General features: G+C 36.0%; 1 protein-coding gene across 1 annotated transcript in view; it reads left to right on the top strand.

Annotated features, from left to right (window-relative positions):
• The window catches only part of LOC143242299 (serine proteinase stubble-like), a 32,507-nt gene extending 18,583 nt beyond the window's left edge, over nt 1–13,924 (top strand). The window contains exons 4-6 of the mRNA XM_076485660.1: nt 1,430–1,738; nt 3,984–4,138; nt 13,678–13,924. Coding sequence (XP_076341775.1) covers nt 1,430–1,738; nt 3,984–4,138; nt 13,678–13,833 — 620 coding nt within the window. The 3' untranslated portion in view covers nt 13,834–13,924. The remainder of the gene's footprint in view (nt 1–1,429; nt 1,739–3,983; nt 4,139–13,677) is intronic.
• Nucleotides 13,925–15,934: the final 2,010 nt, after the last annotated feature.

Genomic DNA, 15,934 nt, shown 5'->3' with positions numbered 1-15,934 from the left:
AACTTACTTGTACTCAGTACTTTATTTTATCATACAAAGCACTTGAAACTTCTTATTGTTGACTGAACTTACTTGTACTCAGTACTCTATTTTATCATACAAAGCACTCTGGAAACTTCTTATTGGTTGATTCTGAATCTAATCTTTGTACTCAGTACTCTAATTTTATCATACAAAGCACTTGAAACTCTCTTATTGGTTGACTGAACTTGCAAGTAACTCTATTTTATCATATAAAGCACTTGAAACTTCTTATTGGTTGACTGAATCTAATCTCTTTTACTCAGTAACTTCTATTTTGACCAATACAAAGTAATTCTAAAACTTCTTATTGGTTGACTGAACTTACTTGTACTCAGTACTCTATTTTATCATAATAAAGCACTTGAAACTTCTTATTGGTTGACTGAATCTAACTTGCACACTCAGTACTCTATTTTATCATACAAAGCACTTGAAACTTCTTATTGGTTGACTGAACTTACTTGTACTCAGTACTTCTATTCTATTTTATCATACAAAGCACTTGAAACTTATTATTGGTTGACTGAACTAACTTGCACCTGTAGTATTCTATTTTATCATACAAAGCACTTGAAACTTCTTATTGGTTGACTGAACTTACTTGTACTCAGTATTCTATTTTGTATCATATAAAGCACTTGAAACTTCTTATTGGTTGACTGAACTTACTTGTAAACTTCAGTACTCTATTTTATCATCATACATAGCACTTGAAACTTCAATATTGTTTGACTGAACTTTACTTGTACTCAGTAATTCTCATTTTATCATATAAAGCACTTGAAACTTCTTATTGGTTGACTGAACTTACTTGTACTTCAGTATTCTATTTTATCATACAAAGCACTTGAAACTTATTATTGGTTGACTGAAACTTTAACTTGCACTCAGTATTCTATTTTATCATACAAAGCACTTGAAACTTCTTATTGGTTGACTGAACTTACTTGTAAACTCAGTACTCTATTTTATCATATAAAGCACTTGAAACTTCTTATTGGTTGACTGAACTTACTTGTACCCAAGTACTCTATTTTATCATACATAAAGCACTTGAAACTTCTTATTGTTTGACTGAACTTACTTGTACTCAGTACTCTATTTTATCATATAAAGCACTTGAAACTTCTTATTGGTTGACTGAACTTACTTGTACTTAGTAAGCTATTCTATCACTTAAAGCACTTGAAACTTCTTATTGGTTGACTGAAATTTACTTGTACTTAGTAATCTATTCTATCACTTTAAAGCACTTGAAACTTCTTATTGGTTGGTTCGACTTAATCTCCCACTCAGTACCTCTTTTCTCATTCACACAGATTAGTTTTCTTATTGGTTGGTTCGACTTACACCAGTATGTTATGGACGATTATATCAACTATATGTTTAAAATATTAAAACAAAGTAAAAATAATCTCGAACTTCATAATACCTTCTATCCACAGCTTACTCCTGTCACAGATTCGCATTAGAGTAGGCGAGTACGACTTCTCGAGTGTTCTGGAACCTTATCCTTACATAGAACGTGGCGTCAAGAAGAAAGTAGTACATCCCAGCTACAATTTTTTCACTTATGAGAATGACCTGGCCTTGGTGAAACTAGAGGAACCGGTGGAATTTAGGCCTCACATAGCTCCAATATGTCTGCCACCCGACGACAATAACTTGATAGGCCGTAACGCCACTATTACCGGGTGGGGGCGTCTTAGTGAAGGTAGATAGATGTTTTAGTGTTACTTTAAATACTTCTAGCTTTTTGTTTCCTTTACCTCTAATATAGTATAACATTTAATCTAACCTGTTAATCAGTATACGTAAAAGCCAAGTGTTGGTCGGCCAGTCAGTTACACGAGATCATTTTCACTTTTACTCCTATAACACTTCCTCTTTTGATTGCATGTTCCCCTTCTAATTGAATTTAATTAATCGCTGACAGAGTCATAAATAACTCCTAAACTTTGGCATCTTTCTGCAACATTGATTTGGTTTTTAAATTTCGCTCAAAGCTACACAAGAGCTATCTGCGCTAGCCGTCCCTAACTTAGCAGTTTAAGACTCGAGAAAAGGCAACTAGTCATCACCATCCATCACCAACTCTTGAGCTACTCTTTTACTAACGAATAGTGGGATTGACCGTAACATTATAACGCTCCACGGCTGAAAGGGCGAGCATGTTTCGTGTTACGGGGATTCGAACCCGCGATCCTCAGATCATGAGTCGAACGCTATGCCGAGCCTTTCTGCTGTATAATATCTTATTAAGAATGGAGCTCCTAGGACGAGATCATGAACGCACTATGTGTGTGACACCACGTGATTATGATGTCATGTTAGATAGGATCTAAAAAGGAAAGCCGAGAAGACCCGTATGCAAAATAAGTAAAATGTAGTACAAATTATGTTTGAGAATTATTATGAAGAAGGGTTTGTTATAACAGGAAGGTTTTCCATCAGAAGAACTGGTGTGATCATCGTATTTTTTATTCTTTCATTCAAAGACCCCACCCTGTGGCATGTTCCTGGGAAGAGAAACTGTGCAATTATTATGTGCGTTGCCAGCTTTATAGGAAATTTTTTTTTCCTAGTGGTTTTACATTATTAATAAATACTGTTTGCTGTACGATCACAACTTACGTACAACAAGCATAAAGAGGATTTCTGATGAAAAACTTATCGTTAATGCGAAATGCTCGACGAATACTGACAACTTACGTACGCACAAAAACAGTTTTATCTTAAAACATTTTAAACATTATAACTCGTCCAAGTAGCCCTCGTGTAGCTTGACAGCAAATTTAAAAAAACAAGACAACCAGGCAACTAATCTCATAAAATATAATCTTTGAGAGTGATTCGTGACCATGGCAACTACAGTTTATTAGTTTGTACAGATACAGCCATACTCATGTGTACAAACTAACAAACTGTAACTGTCTGTTTGTACAGTTTATTAGTTTGCACAGATACAGCCATACTCATGTGTACAAACTAACAAACTGTAACTGTCTGTTTGTACAGTTTATTAGTTTGTACAGATGCAGTCATACTCATGTGTACAAACAAATAAACTGTAGTTGTCATGTTCAGGAACCACTCTCGAAGATTAGATTTTATGAGTTAATTAGCTGTCTGTTTGCACAGTTTATTAGTTTGTACAGATGCAGTCATACACATATGTCCTGGGGTTAAGTTTAATTTAAAAAGTGCACGGCATGGCCAGGCGGTTATGACGGTCGACTCGTAACCAGCTCGCCCTTTCAGCTGTGGGGACGTTATAAAGTGACGGTCAATCCCACTATTCGTTGGTAAAGGAGTAGCCCAAGAGTTGGCGGTGGGTGATGATAACTAGCTGCCTTCCCTCTATTCTTACACTGCTAAATTAGGGACGGCTAGCCCGTTTGAAGCTTGGCAAGAAATTAGAAACAAACAATCCAGATATGTTTATCCATTAGATATTTAATATTTTAATGACGTCTGGGTTTACAAAATAAAATACTTGTGTATATCGCTATTTGAAATACAGGCGTGCAAGACCTTTTTCATTAAGACATGTCAAACAAGGGTTTGTATTAACGTACACTTCTTCAGGGGTTCATTTGTATGTGAACAAATTATATAGGTTCAATTTCTGATTGGATGAGAAAGGACTCTATTGGCTGTCGGTGAAACCTTAGGCTGCTCGGAATCAATCACAGTATGCAATACAAATCATAATTGAAGAAAGTCACTGTTAACGTAGTCTAGGGCCAGTTTGTTTCGAGTTTTGTTATTGGATAATCCTTATTTCAAAACTAAAACAGCGTAGTTAAATGTAAGCTTTGGTTTTCAATAAAATAAAAACATTTACCTGTAAATCGCATTTTGTTTCATAACTTTTGTTTTATTTTTTATATTTATAGTCCCAGTGTCTCAGTTGCAAAATACAATAATTAATTAGTGACTTCGATTATTGTACACAGGTGGCGTTTTGCCCTCTATGCTACAAGAAGTGCAAATTCCCATCGTCAGTAACAAAAAATGCAAGAACATGTTCTTGGCTGCTGGAAGAAACGAATACCTCCCTAATATTTTCATGTGTGCAGGCTTTGAAGATGGCGGAAGAGATTCATGTCAAGTAAGGCTTTTTGACAACATTAGATTAAAACTATTTTAAATATGCCAATCGGCAAGTCATGTGATATACATATCTGATGTGAAGTCACGAACATTGTTTTGCAGTTTAAGGTAGTGCGAGGCAAATTATTCTTACACTCAGATCAAAGAATCTGTTTATATCGGGAATTTATAATTCACATGACAGGAATATTTCTTCTACTAACTAACCTTGAAAATTAAAGAAATATGGATCATCTTGGGACATCAGGACCATTCAGAAAATTATTTGGAACAAGTCGAGCCCTACATGGTAAGCAAAATGTGACGTTTTATAACAGATAAGAATCCATGAACTCAAAGGTCAGTGGCAAAAGCCGTCTACATGACCTACACAACAGTCCATACCATAATCAAGAAGAAAGTCCATGAACTCATCCTTATACCTCATCAACTCCAATGTTGACCAAACTTCTAATGTATTTAGTACTGAATTTATGGTGTTTTGTTCCACAACTCAAAGAATTTGTATTACACTTTAACTAACCTGGTGGAACAACTGTTGTGGAATGGCTACCTTTACAATTTTCCCCCACCCACTAACTATGATCCATGTGAAACTTGGCACACGTTTGGTGCTGCGTTTGTGCTGCAAATAAAACTTCTTACTACACATAATTTCATAACAGCCGCCCTCACACACGTACACTAACTTGGGCTGGACGTGTAATTGTTAAGTTGTTAAAAACCTCCCACGCCAGGTTGTATAGATTTACAACAATGACTACATAACGTCATGCCACCTTATTAGTTGAATTACGTTTTCAGACACTGATCCTCTAAAGAAATGACCACGAATGGGACGGTGTTTCAAAAGCCAGTAACCAGTCGGTCCGACCTGTAATTACTTACAATATTATACTTTAATTAACACACTGAGCATCAACATACATACAGTTTGTGTAAAAACGCACACCCAGGAAACTTTAAAATCTCACTTCGTTACACATACGAGTAATCTGTTAACATAAAGTTCATAGCTACAATATTTTCCTGTTAAAGTGACGCCTGTAGTGTTTTATATTTAAATGGCTGTCAACAGTAACATAGGTTGTGAATTCTAAATTGATTGTAAATCACATACAACATACAATCGTTACACCCCAGATTATACCTTTATAAAATTGATTTCCTTTTGTATAAATCATGCTACTGTGAAGATAGTCACTATGTGTAATGAATCTTAAGTTCATAAAACAGTCCTACTTCACCTCATTACGTCATCCAAACTGACCAATCCGGAGGACTATCTCTAAGTCGACACACTCCACATCAAATGTTTTCGTGTCTGAGCACCTTAAACACAAAGGGTCATATTGTTAATATTTACGGGGCGTTATTAACGTTAATTAATCGTCAGTTTCTTGTTTTCATTATAGTTTCATATTTCGTAAGCGCATGACTTACAGTAATTTGTAGAAAATATAGTCATTTCAAAATAGTTTGCTACGACCTGCAAAAACGAATCACTTTTTCTGGTAGGCCCTGAAATGGCCAAGTGGGTTAAGGCGTTCGACTCGTAATCTGAGGGTGGCAGATTCGAATCCCCGTTGCACCAAACATATTCGCCCTTTCAGCCGTGGAGCATTATAATGTGACGTTCAATCCCACTATTCATTGGTAAAAGAGTAGCCCAAGAGTCGGCGGTGGGTGGTGATGACTAGCTGCCTTCCCTCTAGTCTTACACTGCTAAATTAGGGACGCAGATACCCTCGAGTAGCTTTGCGCGAAATTCAAAACAAACCAAACCTTTTCTGGTAATAACAAGAATGATTTTATATTGTAGATAACGAAGCAGTGGTAATCATCATATAGAAAACTACATTGTTCACTTAAATATTTTAACCTACTACTGTTGAAGGTGGTTTGTTGTCTGTGCTGTGACTTACAGACGAGTTCATAGAAGGGAGTGATTATTTCGTCTAGAACAGCCTAAACAGCGAGCAGGTAAGAACTGGAGTTATTTCTTCCTATATTTCAATCTGTATCTGAAATCTGACATTATAATTTTCTATACAAATCACAAGCAGAATAATTGAGTAAAATAAGTCTACTTGTTGTACATGCAAGCTTTATTTTCCTTAAATTTATTGTATGTTGTTTTACTTTCACCGATCCATACCACACCGTTTCTAAACTACACGTGCACGTGTGGTGGAAGATATAAAGAGCCTATTGTCTCTTCACCACGTGATCAGTGGGTAAGTTATATATATTATGAAATTATGATAATCACTCAAAAAAGTTTGATATGTTAAAATTAAGAACAAAGCGACACAATGGGATATCTGGTTTCAATACCCGCAGTACAGGTAGCCCATTTTGTAGCTTTACGCCTGACAACAAACAAAAACTTTATATGCGACTGCAGCGCCAACAGGCGTCAGTTTTATCGTGAGATACAAATCTTTTTTAATCCAACAATGACTCTTCCCAGTGTTTGCACCTATCCTTATATGTAACGTAGCGAACTAAAATAAATATTGGATAGAAATAAATAAAAATATAGAATGTTTTTTCTAGTGGTAAAATAATATTTACGAATTTATTTTCCTCTATAGGTAAATGAACTTCAAACTAAAACATGTCAACAGGTGTGAAAAAAAGAAGTGGAAGAATTGGACTTAAAGATATACAACGCCATCTTGTCACTGACTCACTAATACAGGTCGATACTGTAATAGTGTCAAAAGAAAAAATTCAATATGGCAACAGTTGTCTGAGAAATCAGGAGGCAAAATGTGTGTTAAAGTATGTTGACTTTGAAAAGAAAGTGAGAATAGACGACTTTAACTGTGACAAGACAGACAGTGACATATTAACAATGTTTTATAAACTTGGAATCCTCTGCCAATGGAAGGAACTCACAAAAGGTGTAAATAAGACAAACAAATTGTTACTCCGTAAAAAAGACAAACAAATTGTTACTCCGTAAAGAAGACAAACAAATTGCTACTCCGTAAAGAAGACAAACAAATTGCTACTCCGTAAAGAAGACAAACAAATTGTTACTCCGTAAAGAAGACAAACAAATTGTTACTCCGTAAAGAAGACAAACAAATTGTTACTCCGTAAAGAAGACAAACAAATTGTTACTCCGTAAAGGAGACAAACAAATTATTACTCCACATTGATTATGATGTTTCACGGAAAATGCCTTGAATTTCGATATTCAATGTGGGGAATACATTCCCAAACAATACATTCCCAAACAATACATTCCCAAACAATACATTCCCAAACAATACATTCCCAAACAATACATTCCCAAACAATTGCGTAAGTATCGAGGGTAGTTGTTCTGGTCATCTTTCCCGGCACCAAGTAATATCAATGATTTAGACCAGGGGTCACCAAACTACGACCCTCGAGGTCATTTTGTCCGGCCTGCAAGCAGCTAGCCGCTTGGAAATAAAAAGTGACATTTCATCAAATGTCCGACTGTCATAACAGAATAAATCACACCGATGGTCGCTTTAAGCTGGCAAACACAAGACGTTATGGTAAAAAGAAACAAGGCTATCACGTGCATTTTTAACCAATAGGAAAATTCTTCTTTCGTCCTAGCTACCCGTTTATTCATATCGAGACACGTATCTATGAAAGCATTAGGATTTCAAAAACAAGTACAGACTTAACCCTCGTCCTATCGACTCGTCTTGTAAATTCAACGGCCTAGGGTTACCTCTTCAGCAAGCTCATTTCTCTCAGTAGTCGGATTATGCGCTTTTCATAACTTGTTTTTAGGTAAGTGTCGTGACAAACGTACATTTCAATATATTTTGTTTGTGCGTTCTTAGACCAGTACAATACTTTTCTCACAGCGCTCTGTGTTTTTCATCTTCAGATCGTTTTTTTTTTCACCCATTGTTATGGCTGCTTTTAAAAGAGGAAAAGTGGACTCTGAGTTTCGTGCTTTCAATGAAGAATGGGGAGAAAAGTACTTCTTTGTGGAAACCAGAAAGCTACTTGTGTGATATGAAAGTGTTGCCGTTTTGAAAGAGTACAATCTTATGAAACAAAACATCCATCAACATATTTGAAAGTTTCAGGAAAGTTCCGTTCTGAGAAACTTGAATTCATGAAACATGTTTTTGAATTTCAAAAGAATCTCTTCACGAGAAAGTTTGCTGAAAATGAATCTGTCACTCGTACAAGTTACAAAATAGTGCATAGGATGGCAGAGCGAGGAAAACCTTTTACTGACGGCAACTTTATCAAAGAGTGTATGATGGAAGCAGCAAATGAGCTGTGTCCTGAAAAAGCCAAAATTCTTTGAAGGTATCAGCCTTTCAGCAACTTCATTGGACGGAGAACAGAACTTGGAGAGAACACCGCATTACAGATACACCAAAAAGCTAGAAACTTGCAATGGTATTCTCTGGCACAACTTTTCGTGTTCATTTGTGGAGTTAATTTGGACTTTCAGATCACGGAAGAGTTGGCATCAGTTTGCAGCATGCACGGAAAAACAACTGGAGAAGGCATTTTCATGGAAGAGCATAAAACGTTGCAAGACTATAACCTTCAGTGGAATCAGCTTAGAGGTGTAACCGTTGATAGAGGAAAAAAACATGGCTGGAGTAAAGAAGGGTCTGGTGGGGCTGATCAGGAAACAGTTGGAAGATCTTTCAAGTCCCAAGCGCTCTGTTCATACACTGTATCATACATCAGCAAACACTCTGTGGAAAAGACTTAGATATTTCTTGTGTATTGAAACCAGTCATTTCTGCAGCGAACTTCATTCGGGGTCATGTACTTAATCATCGCCAGTTCAAGGCGTTTCTTGAAGAAATTGATTCGGATTTCTGTGACTTGCCTTATCACACGGCGGTGAGGTGGCTCAGCTGCAGTAAAGTCTTGTCTCGTTTTTATAAGCTGAGAAGAGAAATACATATAGTTCTTATCGAGAAATATAGAGCCGATCCACTTCTGTCGGATCCAACCTGGTTGTCGAAGTTGTCATTTTTGATTGACATCACATCCCACATGAATGAATTGAACTTGAAACTTCAGGGGAAGAATAACCTTGTCTGGGATCTCTATAGAATCATTAAAGGATTTCGGAGAAAGCTGTTATTGTTTGAAGCACATTTGGAAGGAGGTAACCTCTCTCATTTTCAGTGTTTCAATGAGTTTCATGCTGGAATCACAGAAGATGTCAATCTGGAGTTTCAGAAAAAGATTATTGGTGATTTAAATAAACATTTTTAGAGAGATTTTCGGATCTCGACAGAATTGAAAGTGACATTCTCCTTTTTCAGAATCCTTTTGATTGTGTCATTGATGACGTACCAGTGGAACTTCAGCTGGAGGTCATCGATTTGCAAGGAAATGACTTGTTGAAAGCAAAACACAGAGAGGGGCAACTTATTGAATTTTACAGCTGCATACCTGAAGATGATTTTCCAAAGCTGAAGCAGTTCACATCTGGTATGGCATCAGTGTTCGGAACAACTTATGTCTGTGAACAAGCATTTTCAAAAATGAAGTATGTGAAGTCGGTACATCGATCAAGGTTGACTGATAAACATTTGAAAACAATTCTGATGATTGGATGCAGCAATTCAAAACCAAACATTGAAGATATTTTGAAAGTCAAAGGCCAATTTCATAAATCTCACTAACATTTTTGTGGCTTAGTGAAATTCAGATACGTACTTACCATGTGTGATGTAACAATTGTTTTTGCTAATGTCACCTTCTTTGATAACCTTTTGGTAAATAAAAATGTTGGTTGTATTTCTGTTTGTTTTTTATTATATGTGTGTATTGCATGCTACTCCCACATGGCTAATGTGGCATCCTAAACTTAGTGTTAAGTCTTTTACAGAGAACTTTCGTTCTAGCTTATGAGTATTGAACATAATGATCATGCGTACCGCGTTTCTCATTCCCCAAGTAATCTGGCCCCCTGTGAAAAAAGTTTGGTGACCCCTGATTTAGACACAAGAATGTTCTTTAACCAGAATCCATCAGTTCAGGATGTTCATTTTTCTTTCGTTATATCCGATCTTTGGAGGAATCCAACATGCTCGGCAAACTTAGGTGAACAAAGTTTGTGGTGTTTTTGATTAATAATTTGTTAGCAAAAGTGGTATCAACAAATATGATAAAATAAAAATAAACCATCGAATGAAAGTATTACTTTCAGTTCATACAGTGAAAGTATAACCTATCGGTTCATACAGTGAAAGTATTACCTATCAGTTCATACAGTGAAAGTATTATCTGTCGGTTCATACAGTGAAAGTATTACCTATCGGTTCATGCAGTGAAAGTATTATCTGTCGGTTCATACAGTGAAAGTACTACCTATCGGTTCATACAGTGAAAGTATTACCTATCGGTTCATACAGTGAAAGTATTACCTATCGGTTCATACAGTGAAAGTACTACCGATCGGTTCATACAGTGAAAGTACTACCTATCGGTTCATACAGTGAAAGTATTACCTATCTGTTCATACAGTGAAAGTATTACCTATCGGTTCATACAGTGAAAGTACTACCGATCGGTTCATACAGTGAAAGTATTACCTATCGGTTCATACAGTGAAAGTACTACCGATCGGTTCATACAGTGAAAGTACTACCTATCGGTTCATACAGTGAAAGTATTACCTATTGATTCATCAAATAATTATGGATTTTCGACACGTCAACTTCACCATTTAATTAGGTATAAAACCAGTACAATTAGTTCATATTCTATTAATGTTAAACGTTTTCCTTTATTCGAGCATGCTATTGCCTGTGGACCCCTAGTCACGGATCTTCTTCCATTTGGTCACTGTAGCGAAAGCTACGATTGGCTTCTCGACTGCGCATGAGCAAGGAATATGACAACATGAAGACTGAACTGAAAAAGACAATGACGCATGGTTCCCACCCTTGTTCTGGGGGGGGGTTTTGAAACCTCATGATTCATGCAGTGCAGGAAACATGACTGGTTTGAATTTCACACAAAACCACATGAGCGCTACCTGCATGCGCCTCCTTGAACAACCAGCGAAATAGAGACTAACAGATTATAACAATTCGTCATTGGGATTTTCTTCAGAAGATCTTTGGCTTATGCCTCTCTTCACTCTGTAGGTTCACCGCCCAGTTATACAAATTGTGGCTTGTCTTCCAACTGCTTTCGTTAATATTAATGACGTTTTCGGTATTAGCCAATGATTTTATGATAATATAAATTGATTATCTAGTGTTTTGATAGTCAGTTTAATCTTTTGTCATGTTATGATGATGTTTGGATAAATAAATTACAAGTAGATAATGTTTCCTCCTGTGTTTATTTCAGCAAAAGGCGGATTTCTGGTGAAGTTTTGACGATCAAAAAACTCCAGCATTTCTGTTGAGATCCAAAAATGGAGGCCCGGCATGGCCATGTGGTTAGGGCGCTCGATTTGTATTCTGAGAGTGGCGGGTTCACATCCCCATCGCATCAAATATGATCGCCCTTACACCTGCGGGGGCGTTATTACGTTATGACGAATCCCACTATTCATTAGTAAAAAGAGTAGCCCAAGTGTTGACGGTGGACGGTGGTGACTAGCTGCCTTCCGTCTCGTCTTACACTGCTAAATTAGGGACGGTTAGCGCAGATATCCCTCGTGTAGATTTCCGCGAAATAAAAAAATAACAACTGAAAATGGAGGGAAAACTTTTACTTAACTGGAATGAACAGTTGACTGTGGTCAGGTACAAAACAAACTGCTGCGCTATGGAACATTTGTTGTTATGACGTCGCTTATTGTTAACATTTGTCTTCCGTTAATAAAACTACTAGAGAAGATGTGTTACCAGTTCAGCTGCAATACCTCAACTTAGTTTGTTTTGTTTGTTTATTTTTGAGTTTCGCTCAAAGCTACACGAGGGCTTACAACGCGCCCACGAACGAGCAGGTTTAATGGGGTGGGGATTGGAACCCGCAACCCTCGGATTGAAGTAGAACGCTATGCCGCACCCCCACAACGTGGTACTATTCAGTTTCGAATGTCGTTTAATGCACATTGGTGGGCATAGCTTTGGTGTATTAGCTACACATAAACGTGTCTATTGTGATTGTAAAGTACGAATGTATCTTGCTCCGGTAAGTAAACATCGGGATGCGGTTGACAGTTTCAAATGACTTTAGTCGAAGAACCTAGAAAACCAATAAACTAACCTAATACGAAATTAAATATACGATTCCATAATGAATATGGTTAGCTTCTCATAAAATATTTTTAGCTGTTATTTTTTCCAGTCCTGTATTATAAAACAAAACAAACCTTGCCAATTGTATTGAAACATTAAGAGACAAGCGCCATAGTAGGCTTGTTGGAAATAGAATAATAAACATTATTATTTGACATGAAATATAATTAGATAAAAACATTATTTATACTACTTGATGGAGAAAAAAAAACAAGGTTTAACCTAGAATATAATTTTTAAATTGATTTAAGCCCCATTAATTAAAAACGTTTTATATGGATTCGAGTCACTGTGTTTGTGTTGAGGTGGGGTGTTGTGAAGTTAACACACACACAAAGATTGCTTCATACGTCTGGTTGTGGCACAGCAAAAAATAAACACTGAATATGTGCAAACTTTGGTCAACGTTTAGAGTTGGTGAAGGGAAAGCTAGGGTAAGGTTACCTATTCACAAATATTGCCCCATAAGTTTAATTGTAGTAAGGCACAAATGGTAGAACTTGCAGCACAAATTCAGCATTACGTATTGTCACGTTAGCTTAACTTTAGAGTTGGGGGGTTGAAGGATCCAATCTCACGAACCTCAACAATGATATAGAAACGGATAGGGGCTCATCAAAACGAGGCTTACAGTTACAGCTCACGTTTAACCACCAAGTACCCCAGTCAACCGGAGAATGCAACAAGTAGTTATTTTTTCATAAAAAAAGACATATCGTTGAAAACGCAACATCTATGACTTTTTAGCATCGGATTACTTAAAATGAACATCGGAAGACCACTATCCTTACTGCATCAGATGGATCATAGAACGTTTTCGAGTACATGAGTGTGTTTTGGGCCTGATAACGTTATGGTAAAGCCTTTTCAAATGGAAATACCTATTGTTGAGATACATTGTCATCAGATAAAGCACGACCGCACGTGTAACGATGTGGAGAGGTTCTGAAATCGTTGTAATACAGTTTAATCTGTATATGTCTCTGTAGATCCATAATAATAAAGGAATATATGCCATGGTAATAAAGTGTACATTGAAGAAAATATAGACATTACAAAAAAGTGAGGACAATGGTAGGGTTGGTTAGATTTCCTGTTTTAGATGTTTCAAGTGTTCTATTTATTAATTATAAAAGCTTTGATACCTCAGTAGCCTGTACGAATAGCTTACTTATAATTATAAATAGGGGTTTGTTTTACACAAATTGTGTCATTTTCGAAAATGACGTCATAGTTATGGCTAGAAATTGCAATTTGAATACATCTGTTGCAAATGTTTAAACTTTTACTTTTGCAGGGAGACTCCGGTGGGCCCATGCAGATCCAAGGAGATGATGGTCGATGGTTTCTGGCGGGGATCATCTCTTGGGGATTGGGTGGAGAGCCAAACCTTCCTGGTGTCTCTACACGAATATCCAAGTTCAAAGACTGGATTCTTGAAAACATAACGTAACGACTTCTCGGTGTAAAATCATTAATTATAAATAATTAATCATGTATATTCCTTGCACTGATGTTGTGTATAGTGGAACCTTCAACCCTGCTCAACCCTTTGAATGTTTCAGTGGACAGAAACTGACCTCTGGTGGTGAGAGGGCGATATTTCCGTGAAAAAACTTTAAATATAGCGAAACGTTAGGATGATTGAGAGAGGTAGAGTATTATATACGTGTCGTACAGTACGATCACCACTGTACACTGAATTCACCGAATACGAATGTATTGCTAGTATATAGACTGATTCCGTGAGAATACGAGTGGAATATTGTTTAATATGAATGAAATCACTTTAACTTTCTATATTTTTAGTGAATATTAAGCCTCGCACATCTATCTACTCATACAGTGAAGTGTTGCCATCTTTATATTCCTGATGTTTTATATTCGTAACGACGGAAAACCTGTGTCGATTAGCAAACAAAGCGTAGTGTGACGTAGGTATTGCTACTTCCAACTGTCGCCGTTAGGTGTCTCTAGGGTGAAGGGAAATATTGTCAGGCACAAACAATGTTATACACTATTTACCCAGTAAGTAATACTTAATGCTGGTAGTTAAATGTTACATACGTTTGACTCTGTTTCTAATGAATGGGTCATCTTAAAATAATGAAACTTTTCTGGTACGTTTGCTTCTATCTAGAAACACTGGAATATTAACAACCACTCGAGTGACGCCGTTCTTCAACATAAAAATATGGCTTGTGTTAAATAACAGTATGTCTAACAATAGGAATTCTATGTTAATACATGCTATATGAACAGTGTTTTGACGAGTTAGGAATCCATGATTGACGTAGGTTTAGGTAGTCACGTTCACAGAAGTGTTGACATAAAGAACCTTCTTCCTGTTACTAAAGCGAGAATTTTTTTCTGATATCCTATTGAAAACCCAGACTAAACATCAACAAATATGACTGTCATGTATCATGTCACTTTGTTTCCCAGTTATCTATTAGAAACTCATCAACTCATTCTTAACTTGCTGGAACACGAACTAGATAAGTGACCAGTTCTACGCAGTTGTAACTTAATATTTGTAGTGTAGAAAGCTCACATAGTGAACTGTTTAATATACTTACAGTAAGGTACACAAAGTACTTGCACAATGAACTGTTTAATATACGTACAATAAGGTATACAAAGTACTTGCACAATGAACTGTTTAATATACTTATAGTAAGGTACACAAAGTGCTTACATAGTGACCAGTCCCAGGTAGTGCTAATGAGTTACACTGTATTAATGTTCTGACAGTAGCAGGAATTATCTTTGTTGTTTTTTTAAATTTAACAAAACGTATAAGTATAAGGATTGTAACTCACTTTTTTGTTTACTAAGCCTTTTTATTTGATAAATAAAATTCGTAAAGATAAATGTAGATAAAAATAAATGTTTTTATTAATAACATAAAATAAAAATCATAAAGTGACACATGTTTTGAATAATTTAAAACGTAACTGCATTTTTTTCTCACTATGATAACATTACGTTGAATTTTTACACATCTGTATTCAAAACTCAATTCTAGACCAACGTTCATTTAAGAAAAAAACGTTTATATCATTTATAAAATGTTCATAAATGTGAAATTATTTGACATGAATAAAGTGTCCTGATTTGTTTACACATTTTGTTTGTGTTTATTGTGTTGGACATATTCAAAATAAAAGTTTCATATCAAATTAATGACCTGTTAAAGTTTAAAATTTCACAAGAAAAACTTTAACATCCAATCAGTACTTTGCTAAGTCCGTTCTACAAATTAACAGCAACATTTGAAATAGTTGTGATAACCACGAAATAGAATTAATGAAATATGTATTACAGAATAATAGTATATAAACATTCAATAAGAAAACGCAATCGAAACTTTGTAAGAAATTTACAATTAAGAAAATATTATAATAGCCAAAGCTACGTCTGCGTAAGTAAACTTAATATATAAAAGACCTCACTAGGTATCATTTTTATATTGAGAATGCACTTTGTCAGATTTCATCAGATGACCACAATAAAAATAACTCCAAGGTAAGAAGCGTGTATCACAGTAAAAA

Source organism: Tachypleus tridentatus, unplaced genomic scaffold, assembly GCF_004210375.1.
Source record: "Tachypleus tridentatus isolate NWPU-2018 unplaced genomic scaffold, ASM421037v1 Hic_cluster_2, whole genome shotgun sequence".
NCBI lineage: Eukaryota > Metazoa > Arthropoda > Merostomata > Xiphosura > Limulidae > Tachypleus > Tachypleus tridentatus.
This window is presented reverse-complemented; position numbering and strand designations above follow the sequence as displayed.